The sequence below is a fragment of the Labeo rohita genome, chromosome 15 (assembly GCF_022985175.1).
Source record: "Labeo rohita strain BAU-BD-2019 chromosome 15, IGBB_LRoh.1.0, whole genome shotgun sequence".
Classification (NCBI taxonomy): Eukaryota; Metazoa; Chordata; class Actinopteri; order Cypriniformes; family Cyprinidae; genus Labeo; species Labeo rohita.
In genome coordinates, this window is record NC_066883.1 from 22,761,993 (window position 1) to 22,775,389 (window position 13,397).

General features: G+C 38.1%; 2 protein-coding genes across 3 annotated transcripts; both read left to right on the forward strand.

The window, feature by feature from the left end:
• Nucleotides 1–1,717: 1,717 nt before the first annotated feature.
• crk (v-crk avian sarcoma virus CT10 oncogene homolog) lies at nucleotides 1,718–5,739 on the forward strand. The gene is made up of 3 exons (XM_051129453.1): nucleotides 1,718–2,263; nucleotides 2,745–3,322; nucleotides 3,518–5,739. Exons 1-3 carry the CDS (start codon nucleotides 2,044–2,046, stop codon nucleotides 3,653–3,655), a joined length of 936 nt encoding a protein of 311 aa, XP_050985410.1. The 5' UTR covers nucleotides 1,718–2,043; the 3' UTR covers nucleotides 3,656–5,739.
• A 1,427-nt stretch (nucleotides 5,740–7,166) lies between these two features.
• On the forward strand, nucleotides 7,167–12,261 carry ywhae1 (tyrosine 3-monooxygenase/tryptophan 5-monooxygenase activation protein, epsilon polypeptide 1). 2 transcript variants are annotated; one of them, XM_051129455.1, is made up of 7 exons: nucleotides 7,167–7,364; nucleotides 9,029–9,228; nucleotides 9,306–9,412; nucleotides 9,531–9,737; nucleotides 9,874–10,010; nucleotides 10,541–10,580; nucleotides 11,167–12,261. In XM_051129455.1, the coding sequence occupies exons 1-6, from the start codon at nucleotides 7,301–7,303 to the stop codon at nucleotides 10,546–10,548; spliced, it is 723 nt and encodes a 240-aa protein (XP_050985412.1). In that variant the 5' UTR covers nucleotides 7,167–7,300; the 3' UTR covers nucleotides 10,549–10,580; nucleotides 11,167–12,261. The 2 variants fall into 2 exon arrangements, with proteins under 2 accessions (XP_050985412.1, XP_050985411.1); XM_051129454.1 differs by lacking the exon at nucleotides 10,541–10,580.
• Nucleotides 12,262–13,397: the final 1,136 nt, after the last annotated feature.

Sequence of the window (13,397 nt, forward strand, 5' to 3'; positions counted from 1 at the left end):
GGCCTATAAAAATACAGGTTATACCTTTATAAAATTAACCATCGTTTTACTACAAATAAAACCAAAAAACCATGGTTACTAGTTAAATAGCAACCACAAATTAACCATTGTTTTGCTACACTAACTATAGTTCAACCATTTGTAGTAGAACTGTGGTTATACAAATGGTAGTCAATATGCCAAATAAACATAGTTACAACCCTGGTGAAAAAAAACAGCATATGCTTAGCATATGGTTTAAGCTGGTCCTTTGCTGGTTTATGCTGGTCCTTGACCAGCAACATGACCAGCATAAACCAGGTAAGGACCAGCTTAACCAGCATCAAAACATACCTACGAGCATATGCTGTTTTTTTCACTAGGGTACACATTTACTATAATAAAACCATGGTTAATTTTTATGAGGGTACGGTGGAAATCCATTTTAAATGGGCAACTCTTGTTGTTGATCATAATACCTGGTTTTCAGTTGGTCATTGCTTGGTCTAAGACCATAATACAACAACAAACCAGATAATAGCTGGTTAAAATAAAGCTGTTTTGGGGAACACTGTAACAGCCAGATGGTGATCAGTTAGGACTAGTTAATGACCAGCTTGGACCAGCTATAGGAACATTAACCATGGTTTTACTACAAATAAAACCAAAAAAGCATGGTTAGTATACCTTGCTAAAAAAAAAAAATAAATAAATAAAAAATAAAACCAGCCTTAGCTGGTTGGCTGGTCTTAGTTGGTTTAAGCTAAGTAGCTGGTTTTAGCTGGTCTTCCAGCTTGGCTAGGCTGGTTTTAGCTGGTTGTTCCAGCTGGTCTCCCAGCTTGACCAGCTAAGGATGTGGCCAAAACCAGCCTGCTGATTAGCTAAAACCAGCCAACCATCTTAAGCTGTTTTTTTCGGTAGGTTCTCTGGTGAAAAAAACAGCACATGCTGGTAGGTATGTTTTGATGCTGGGATGCTGGTTTAAGCTGGTCCTTTGCTGGTTTATGCTGGTCCTTAGCAGGTTTATGCTGGTCCTTTGCTGGTTCATGCTGGTCCTTGACCAGCAAAACCAGCAAAGGACCAGCTTAAACCAGCATCAAAACATACCTAACCAGCATTCCAGCATCAAAACATACCTAACCAGCATATGCTGTTTTTTCACCAGGGTTAGTTAAACCATGGTAACAAATTAACTGTGGTTTTGCTACACTAACCATAGTTTAACCATGGTAATTGTAGTAAGAATGTGGTTATACAAATGGTAATCAATATGCGAAAAACATATGGTTACACTTCTACTACAATAAAACCATGGTTAATTTTCGTAAGGGGTTGAACTGAACTGTTTTTTTTTCTTTAGAGACTATCGTGTTTTTGAGAAATAAATTTTGTTTAACTTTCTTTTTCGTTCAGATTTTAAAAGAAATTACTACAAATATGGATTAACAATAGTATGAATACGAATATCATTAATCATTTGAATGTAAAAAAATATATAATAAATAATAAACTAGTAAATAAATGTAAATATATTACCAAGTTAATGAAATCTAAATATAAAAACACAAATTATGTAATAAAAGTGCATGAAATTGTAAAGTATTTGCAACGGTCAATGAAACTACGGAACGGGGCTATGGCCTGATTTTCTGCATTGACCTCATCAATATGGCTACCTATAGGCACCGTCTGAATTGACTGTGTTTATTGCATCACTTCCGGGAAATAAGGTCAAAAATTGTTTCCCTTGTCCGCCATTTGAAATATTTGAACTTCCTTGTGACAACTTCCAATGTACGTTTTGGTTTACACTGAACAATTATCAGAGGATCTGGGCGAATAGTCGTAGTTTTTGCGTCTCATGCACGTTGGGATTCCGACGTCGGCTGTTTTCTCACCCGATTGGAACAAAAAAGCGTAGAAAAGTGTGCGAATGCTGCGCGTATTCGAAACGTGTTCAACAACGGAACGCGGTAAAGTTTTTGCATGAGTTGAACGCTGCTTGCGGATAAGGAGAGGCGAAGGGAAGGCCTGTGAAGCCTGGGCTTTTTTCTTGCGCTAGTCATGGCCGGAAATTTTGATTCGGAGGACCGAGGGAGCTGGTATTGGGGGAGATTAAGCCGGCAAGAGGCGGTTTCGCTGCTCCAAGGGCAGAGGCATGGAGTGTTCCTGGTGCGGGACTCGATCACTATTCCCGGGGACTACGTGCTGTCTGTGTCGGAGAACTCCAAAGTCTCTCATTACATAATAAACAGCATCAGCAGCAATCGCCAGTCCGGACCAGGTAAGTGGTGCATGTAAAAATACTGCCAACGACGGGACGAATAAATACTGCTTTAGCAAAACGCTTAGCAGCTCGATGAGAAACTTGTGTACTTCTATGCTACGAATATTTCTGCACATTTTTGCGTCATTCCAGTATTACGTATGAATTTAGTGTTGTCTATAAGATGTTTACACTTACAGAAATCAGTTATTTTTCAGTAGAAACCGTATTCTTGCTTTAGCATTCAGATAATTTAGACATTTTAACATGTAATGGGGATCTTCAGTATATTAATATGACAAAACACTTATTTTTTGTTTGTAGAGGCTGCATGCACAGTAATGCTGAATTTATATACTATTACGCAGGTTTTTCCCTAGTTTGAGCATGAAAATGGGTGGTACTTTAAAAAAATACTGTTGTTTACACAACAATAATTGTAGTTATTACACTCATAGATTAAGGTTAAGGTTTTTGCTTTCTCGCTGTCATCCCGCAGGACTCGCTCCTCCTCGGTTCCGTATTGGAGATCAGGAATTTGACGCCTTACCTGCCCTGTTGGAGTTCTACAAGATCCACTACCTGGATACCACCACTCTCATTGAGCCCATCAGTAAAGCCAAGCACTCGTCCTTCATCAGTGTCAATGCGGGAACAGGAGGAGCTCCGCCGAGGCTGGAAGAGGAGTACGTCCGAGCTCTCTTCGACTTCCCGGGCAACGACGACGAGGACCTTCCGTTTCGAAAGGGCGATATTCTCAGAGTTCTAGAGAAGCCGGAGGAGCAGTGGTGGAACGCTCAGAATTCAGAAGGCCGTATCGGCATGATCCCCGTGCCCTACGTGGAGAAGTACCGGCCGGCCTCGCCAACATCGGGGGGACCCGGGGGGTCCGTCGGAGGACCCGGAGCCCACGGCAACTCCGACGGCCACGGTTCTCAGTCTCAACCTCTTCTTGGCGAACCGGGCCAATATGCCCAGCCTACATCCTTACCCAATCTACAGAATGGTCCGGTTTATGCCAGGGCGATTCAGAAGAGAGTTCCCAATGCCTATGACAAGACGGCTCTTGCTTTGGAGGTAACAAATATAGCTTTTTTATTGCACAGACACAGATGACTGATTTTGTGCATTTAAAATGTATTTTTATGTTGAAATAAAACATGCTTTTTGGCTTTGGCGCCTCCCAGTGGAACTGGAATTCTCTGTGTTTGAGTTTGCTGCACAAAGCATTACATTAACAAAGTATTTCCTTCGTTTCTGACACTGTCGTAGGTCGGCGACATGGTGAAGGTGACCAAGATCAATGTAAACGGCCAGTGGGAGGGTGAGTGCAAGGGAAAGCATGGCCATTTTCCCTTTACCCACGTCCGCTTGCTGGACCAGCACAATCCAGAGGACGAACTGAGCTGAGAGAGCAGACTGTCTTCCCTAGCAGCCCTTAGATGTACACTCACTCACATACACACACACACGCACACACACACATGCGCACACATACATACACACACTCCGGCTCCTCACACATCCACACTACTGCCCTTTACCTGTCCGCCTCGTCATTACCTTGTGCCATTGTGTCTCATGCCAACGTTCACAATACCTGCAACAATTCCCTTATTAGATTTTATGCAATAATTGAAGATATTTACCAAGTAAACACTAAATTCCACACGCAGCACCATACACTACAGAGAGAGGAGCATTAGTGTGTGGCTTCTTGTGAACTGAGAAAAGCGGAAGAAGCCTGCTTGGACTTAAAATATGAGCGGTTTGGTGTCTTAACAAGGGACTGTTCCTTTGCTTCTTTGAATGCGGTAGCATACACTACGTAGTGTCATAGAACACAGCGGCTTTCACACTACAAATCGTCTACTAGAAATGCAGATCAAACATGCTTTGAATAGTTTTTAGTCTTTTTCATCGGCTTGTCAGCCAGTTGAACGTGTCATGAAGCGGTTCCTACCGGGGCGGTACACTATATAAACGATGGAGTAGCCCGAACCCTCACCGCATTTAGTTTTATTTATGCACATTTCTAATGTATACAAGATGGGCCATGCATCATTATTCACTACCGCTAAGTAACTTTGTTTTACTACATTTTCATTATATATTATCAGGAAACGCTATTTGCTCCTTTCACCATTATTGCTGTACTTGGAAGTATTACACTAAATGCGGATTTGTTGAATGTGTAACCCTAATTTCTAATGCTAGACTCAATACGTCAACATAAGATAGACTTAAATGATTTTTTTTTGTTGTTGTTTTTAAAATAAAATCCAACATTGTGACTTTTCCACTTAAATTAACCAATGTTTTTGCCAAAACCTCCCTTGCCAAGGTAGAAAATACAATAAGTGGTTGTTGTAGCAGCTCCAACTACTTTAAATATTAGATAAAGATATTTCTAAAACAACCCAGTTGTCTTTACAATAACACGGTAGGATCATATGAAGTGTCACACTAATGTGCAAAGCCTGATGCCTCAGATGTGTTTTGCTCAATTGATTTTTGCACATACGAGTAGCCTACGGTTGTTGTTTTTTTTGGCTGTTGATTTTTGTTTTAGAACATCATTCTCCATCATGCCTGTATTATCTAGCTCATTGCAGAAATATAGTGCATTTTGTCCTGTAATTCCCCCTAAGATGTTGCTTTCCTAATTGCCTGCCTTAATTGCAGATTGTTGTCAAAGACCAAATCAGCAATGTCTTTAGCCTAATTAGTTAAATGCAAAATATGGGGAAAAGCGGAGGATATTTTAACCAACTTCATTACTAATGACTGAGGATAGAAATCAAATGTCTGTTGACAAATGTATAAATGATAACACTAATAGACCGGCTACCAGAACACTATCAAATGTTAATGTTTTTACCCTTTGTTACTTTTAAAAAGAAAAAGTTGACTAACTTTGTTTGGTAACAATGACAATCACCTGGAAACTCTTCTGTTATGTCACATCTAAATGTTCGAAAGCTATGTCGTGTATGTGTGTAGGTTAGCTGTATGTTGTCATGATGTGACAGCAAGCCGGCCATGTTATGTAATTGTCACTTAAGTCGTAATTATGAAGGACTTTGATGTTCATGATCTGTCTTATTAACTGTCTATGTTTCAGTCAGAAATGACCTTGATGAAATTAGATCACTAAAATCAGTCACAAAGCAAAGCTGGAGTCTTGTAAGTCTGAGCTCTCACCTGTGTCCTTTGAGATTTCACCTCAAAACGCGCCACTTTTGTCTATGACTGAGCTGAAAGAGTAATCGCAAGTCGTGTCTGTACATTTTAATTGTACCCAAAGTATTATGTTTAGAACCTAAATATCAACACAGTAATTTTGTGAAATTAATCTTGTGTTATCCTTTATGTGCATCCAAGTCTGTCAGAACAGTGTTTTAAGTCACAAAAAACCCTACGTTTTTGTTACAGTTTTATTCCTGTACATGAAATAAAGTTGACCCCTATAGTAATGCTACTCAAACCTTTTACTTCGCCTCTTGGTATTTTCATGCCTTTATGTTTATTATATTACTCAGTTGAGAGCATCAACATGGTTCGATGTTTTTGTTTCATCATCCATATAGGATTCCATATAGGATTTTCTTTTTGATGAGCTAATCTGGTTGCATTTTTTAATGTGTATCAGATAGTAATATCATATATATGAGTACCATTACACAATTCATTTACACTTAGTGATTTACACTGACACACCACACCATTTAATTTATATGGTGTGTAATTGTTAGAAATATATTAGTAAAAAAAAAAAAAAACACTTAATTAGTTAACATTAGTTACAGTTGAGGTCAAAAGTTTACATACACCTTGCAGAATCTGCAAAATAAGAGGGATCATACAAAATGCATGTTATTTTTTTATGTAGTACTGACCTGAATAAGATATTTAACATAAAAGACATTTACATATAGTCCACAAGAGAAAATTATAGTTTGATTTATAAGTTTACATACACTTGATTCTTAATACTGTGTTGTTCCCTGAATGATTCACCTTTTTTCTTTCTTTTTTTTTAGTGATAGTTGTTCTTGAGTCCCTTGTTTGTCCTGAACAGTTAAACTGCCTGCTGTTCTTCAGAAAAGTCATTCAGATCCCACAGATTCTTTGGTTTTTCAGCATTTTTGTGTATTTGAACCATTTCCAACAATGACTGTGATTTTGAAATCCATCTTTTCACACTAAGAACAACTGAGGGACTCATATGCAACTACTACAGAAGATTCAAACGCTCACTGATGTTTCAGAAGGAAACAATGCATTAAGAGCTGGGGGTGTAAACTTTTGAACAGAATGGAGATGTGTACATTTTTCTTTGCCTAAATATCTTTGGTTTTTCATTTAGTACTGCCCTTCAGAAGATACATGTTTCACAGAAGACAAAATAAGTTAAAATTACTCTAATCTTCAAATTCTTAATGCATTCGTTCTGAAGCATCACCGTGTTTGAACCTTCTGTAATAGTTGCATGAGTCACTCAGTTGTCCTGTAAAAAGCTGGATCTTAAAATCATAGTCATTGTTGGAAAGAGTTCAAATACATTTCTCAGAGTATCTTCTTGCATGCGGGCAAATGAGTAAATAATGATATAATTTACAAATGTGTTATTTCAAAAGGAAATGCATTTGGGTCTTGACTTTCTTTTCTTCAAACATATTTCTCACAGGATAGAACGACATGAGGGTGAGTAAATGATGACAGAATGTTTAATTATGTGATTTTTTTAACAGAATATCACTGCCAGTAAATGTACCTTTTTAATGCCGAATGTTTGGTTACACAAAAGGTGCAGAAAGCACATAGCGTTCATTCTCTGCTCAAATAAAGAGGGTTAAAAATCCAGTATTCGTATGGGGAGAGAGGGAGTGTGTAGAGATGCTCTGTGTGAAAGTTCCCGGATGAAGGTGTAACGCCATCTTTACTCCACCATTCAAGCCGCAGCTGTTGCTCGCACAGGGGCCTGCCGGTGAACTCACACTCCTCCTTTACTCCCAATCTCTCACAAAACACGCTCGCCGCGCGCTGTTCAACATGGGTGACCGGGAGGATTTGGTGTACCAAGCCAAACTCGCCGAACAGGCGGAGAGATACGATGGTAAGAGACATTGTGCGGTAACGGGAACGTTATTTTTACAAAGCGAGTGCTCATGCAGGCTAACTGACGGTCGGGTTAGCTGGCTTAATTCGCGGTTAAACCAAGCGAACAGCTTGAGAATTGCCAACCGAGCTCCGTTTACTTTTTTAAAACGTTGTTTCTCTTATCTGTACAGTCCGTTAATTCTGTCGATGTGATATTGGGGTAACTACAGAACGGCATATGAAGATGGAGACGTTTATTGAGGAGACAAAATGGCGGAGAGTTAGTGGGTGAGGCAAGCTGTTGCTAGCCATGGCGGAGGGGGTGGCTGCGGTCTTCAAGCCTCATGTAGGCGAATAACGACTCAAATATTAGTTAACATCTGTCTTAATTCTCCCAATTAACCACAATAAAGAGTTATTTCAGCTGGAGGTCCTCCCTTTTCTCCATTTAGCCCCGCAGCACATTACGAGAGACCGTGGCTGTGTCTCAAAACCTTTTGAGCTGCCTACTAAGACACCATTTTTGCGTATTACGTTCGCGTTAGGTTGTGATTCCCAAAAATGCTGTCTAGCCAGGTACCTCACTAGGTTTTGAGACGGAGCCGTTGTACAGTAACGCAAAGCAAGTAATGCTTAGTAAGCTGAGATACTGTAGCTTTGCAGTGAGATTTCATTTCAGACTGTAGAGAAGAGACTCAGTGGCTTGTGCTTTTCAAGATTTTAACGATATACTAAACCAGCAGCTGTAATTGTTCCTTGTTGGTGATTTATTGTCTAGTTTAGTCACCCATTAACCCATGTTAGGTATCTAAGGTTTTCACTCAACACTTGAAAGTATGCTGCAAGTATGTAGTGTGCTAGAATGATGATTAACAAAGGATATCCACAGTGTTTTGTGAATGTAAACTGGCTAACCAAGGGGAATGCAAATGTAAGGTTGTTAATAATGTTTAGCATGAGTACATAAATAATACAAACTCCATGGAGTGCAACAGTGGCCATCCACTTTGGTGTTAGAAGTATTTTTCTCACAGGAAGCCATGAATCAAACCAGCAAGTTATGAGATGAATCACAACAATACAAACTTTGGTTCAAAGCAGAAAGGTATTTGAAAATCAGGCTTTAATGAGCCTTTAAACTACAATTTCATGAATCTTTGTGAGTGACAGTAGAGTTATAAATAATGCAGAAATGTAAAACTCTTCATTTAAAGATATTTATTTGTGTATATAAAGAATATAAGTTTATTGTATATGGGTGATATTATGCATGCAAATATTTAAGTTGTTTGAGGATAAAGAAAACTATTGCTATTCTTGCAGTGCTTTGTGTGAGTGGGCGGGCACTAAAGATTCTTTTGGTTTTTGCTTGTTGTGATTGGTGGAGATTTCTCTGCAGAATTATGGCTAATGTAGTTACCAGAAATTCTGCTGATAAACAGTTATTTACAAAAATGTGTTAATGCTGCCTGATGCCTTCAACAAAAGCACTATCAATAACAACCAGGGTTTATGAGTTTATAAGTCAGTTTAGAGAAAATGAATGGGATTTATACTTCTGAAACCCGTCTGTACTTTCTCACTGGCTGAAAACCAAGTATATTTCAGTTATGGTTGTGACTTTTTGTAATGAATCCCAGTCAGCAAAATATCCATCATGCTCATTTTCAATTTTTCCAGAAATGGTCGACTCCATGAAGAAGGTGGCTGGGATGGATGTTGAGCTAACGGTTGAAGAAAGAAACCTGCTCTCAGTGGCCTATAAGAACGTAATTGGGGCGAGAAGAGCATCTTGGAGGATAATCAGTAGTATTGAGCAGAAAGAGGAGAATAAGGGTGGAGAGGACAAATTGAAAATGATTCGGGAATATAGACAAACGGTAAGACTAACTAGCATTCATTCACATGAGTAGAATGATTCATTTTATGTTTTTAACCTTTAAAATTTCATATCCAGGTTGAGACTGAATTGAAATCAATCTGCAATGACATCCTTGATGTATTGGACAAGCACCTAATCCCAGCTGCAAATTCAGGAGAGTCCAAGGTCTTCTACTACAAAATGTACGAAAGAGTTTTCTTTTTCTAAATTAATCTAAGGATGAACTGTATGTGACATAACGAGGTCACGGCTTTATTTATACATGTTTTAAACAGACGTTTTCTTCCTTTGATGCATCAGGAAGGGCGATTACCACAGGTATCTCGCTGAGTTTGCTACAGGAAACGACAGGAAGGAGGCTGCAGAAAACAGTTTGGTTGCTTACAAAGCTGCTAGTGATATTGCAATGACAGACCTTCAGCCTACACACCCTATTCGCTTGGGTCTGGCTCTTAACTTCTCCGTATTCTACTATGAAATCCTCAACTCTCCCGACCGTGCATGCAGGTTTGTTTTCTTTGGGTTTTCAAATCTTTTATTCTTCTATTACATTTGTTTAAATATAGTATCTGTTTACTGTTATGAGCTTTTATGAACTTTATTTTGAAACTTAATAGTTTATGTACTCTGCTGTTAATCTTAGGTTGGCAAAGGCGGCATTTGACGATGCTATTGCTGAACTGGACACATTGAGTGAAGAAAGCTACAAGGACTCGACACTCATCATGCAATTGTTACGTGATAACCTGACACTATGGACTTCAGATATGCAGGGAGACGGTAAGACGGATCATTGCCGTTTCAGATGCTAAGCCTGACAAACATGTCTTTGAAACCCATTGGTACATGAAGGTGACATCCTCAGAAGCTCCTCCACAAACCAATGCTATTTTTAGAACGATTGTTTCAGAGTGTCCCGATTTAGGACTTGTGAGGCATAGTTTCCAACCATCTCTAATATCTGCCTTTAAAAGAGTTAAAATAGAAGAGTCTGGCTACATTGCAAGCAAACCTTCCTGTTATTCAAATTCATACATGAGAAATGAAATCAGGTAGTGGTTTTAATGTTACTATGTTTGATTTTGACACCCTGTTCTAGCATAAAAATAATGTATAAATTCAAAAGCTTTTAAACCTTGTTCTCTGTTGATTTCAAAAGTATTTCACACTGACCTAGTGCACATCACTGCATTTCTGTGCAAAACCAGCGGTGTAATCTTTCTCTACTGCATTTCATGTCATCGTGTAATGTGTCGGAGCTCATGCCGTCCAACTTAACCCATCTTGCCTTTTTCATCCCCACTATTTAGATTCCTAAAGGAAAATGTTAATTGCCCACAAACTTTATTTGTAAGTGCGGCCACTTTTTCCAGCTCTTGCCCTTTTGCCCACAAATTGCATCATCACTCACCCGTTTGTAAGCTTTGTGTTGCGATCTTTGTAGCCACCAGAGTGCTATATGTGCAGCATGTCTGAAACAAACGTTTCTGCATGATCACTGCCAGATCCTCAATGTCCAATTGGAATGGCTGTGTTGTACCAATATGTAGAAATTGGAACATTTTTGGTACAGTAAAGGTGCCAAAGGGTATTGAACTACGTGTGAAAGTTAAATGACCACATGAGATAACACTGCATTCAAATTAGACTTAAGCTAGATTTTTTTTTATTTTGAGCTTGAAAATGACATAAATACTCTTTTTATAACATGATAAATTAATTAAATTTTTCTCACAGCATGTGTTCAGTCCTTCACTATTGATTTGATTTAATTTTTGGCTTTTTATAGCTTTTTATTTGGCAAACTCGTAATGCACAGATCTTGCAAGGGTTGCAAACTTTGTGCGACAATGTAGAACACATCACATGTGGATTGCGTTAAGGGACGTAACCGCGTTGCGATGCGATAACAATGGCTTTGTTTCTCTGTGCACAGGTGAGGAACAGAATAAAGAGGCGCTGCAAGATGTGGAGGATGAAAACCAATGAGACAACACAGCCAATATGAGACTCCACCCCACTCCCCCTCCCCTTTCCCCAGACCCCACTCACAAAGGGAGCCACCAAGCCCAACCTTATGAGTGGCACTCAACAGCTTGATGCCTCCAGTTTTCTCTCCCTTTGTTTGATTTTTAATATTATTCTGTTTTATTAGCCCTTAAATTGAAATAAAATATACCACTCATGAAACAAACTTCAATTATGATTTTTGAATGGTCAGAACTTAAAGATTTCTTGGAGTATTTTTTTTTTGTTTTTTTTGTCCTGGTACAGCATTTTTCCTTTTTTATGTTCATTTGCTTTTTCTCAACATTTTTATCAGTTGCTGGATATATTTTGAGTTTTTCTTAATGTAATTAAAGAAATTAACTTTTATTACTATTACTGATATGTCTACTATTAGTGGTTTGAGCTGTAATATTTCTGTGTTAGTGCAATTATAAAATGCAGTTAAAGAAAACAATTAAACCTTTAAAAGGGCAAGTCTAAACAAAGTGCTCTTTTTGTTAATTTAGTTTTTTCAGAGAAAGTCAAAGCAAATTTCTTGATATCCATGTGGAGCAAAATGCTTAACATCACCAAGTAGTAGTTATGTAGTAACATTTACCAGTGGTCTGGACTGTAATTTGTGCTAAAATACTGTATTGCTCACATAGGCTGACGATGATGATGATGATGATGATGATGATGATGGTGGGTGGATGGATGGCTGCAGCTCTATAAAACTGAAGGAGCCTTGTTGCTTTTAGAACTAAGACAAATGCAGGTCTCCATTTGGCTGTCTCAAAAAGAAAAAAAAAAGCACTAATAAAGTTGATTTTAAGCCTGCATGAGTACATGAAATAGTCTATTTTTCTTCCCCCTGAATCTACATAATGCATATAATTTCTTCTGTATTTTATGTTAACTTGAAACTAGTTTGTACTACTGGATATCTGACTGGAACCACAAACCTAGAATCTGTATTACAACGAAACAGCATGGAATTAACAATTAACTTAAATAAAACTGCCTCAAGTAAAATATTTAACCACCTCTTCTGCACTCAAAATGTTTTCCTTTCTCCTTTATCTCTACATTTTATGTGCCTTCCTTCATGAAACGAAACGGTTGGTAGTGAAGCATTTACACTGCAAAGTTAGAGAAATAATGTTTTATAAAGTAGGAAGAAATCAATTAGATTTGCTCTTGGCAAATAGGACTTGAACCTTCAGATATTGGGTTTTCTCAGTCTTGGATGTTAGCTTTTATTATTTGCAAGGGATCTGCCAGTTGAAGTTGAGTACATACATTTGCAGAAGATATTTAAAGAACAATGTGTATTCGTTTGCATTATTAAAGTATTTAGTGCACTAAGAAAATTGTAGACTCCCGTCTCCAGAAATCAGTGTTGCCAAGTCTGTGGTTTTCCCGCAGAATTGGGCTACTTCAACACTGTTGCTGCAGGCTGAAGCGACCCCAATAATGTGATATTTAGCCCCTGAAATATGAATTTACCAGGACAAACCTTTAAAAAAAACGTATATTTTATCCCCCGTACGTGATTTTTAATGGGGGACCCCCCCTTGAAATGCGATTGGGCTAGTTTTGAGTAGCAAGTGGGTGGGTTTTGTTGTGAAAACTTGGCAACCCTGCCAGGAATCTTGTCCAGGGCCCTGTGGTGGAAATAGGGCCCACTAAGGCCCTCTGTAGCAGTGGTTTACAACCAAGGGGCCTTAAGATTATTTAAAACAAGATATTATTTTAATTCACTCCTTTTATAACATACTTGTTCCTAAGGTCCTGGAAAACCTTGATATATATGGATATTAAATGTGATTTCTAGCAACAACAACAAAAAAAAAAAACCTGGAAAAGTCATGTAATTTAATAAAATCTTAAAACACAACACATTTTTATAACAAATATACATTTTTCTAGTTAGCCAGGGTGTAAAATATATAATGGGTTATTTTTTTTTTAAATTACCTTCAGTATTTATTCAGTAAACAAGAAATGATTGAAAATGTCATGTACATTTATTGGTTAAAAATACTGAATTGGTTTAAAAAGAGTGGGATGCCTGGAGAATATTTGTATTATTTATTTTAGAAAATGTACATTTTACAAAATGTAGTCCGTTACTGATTCCAAATTACATGACAAAAGTTGTAGTTAGTAACATAA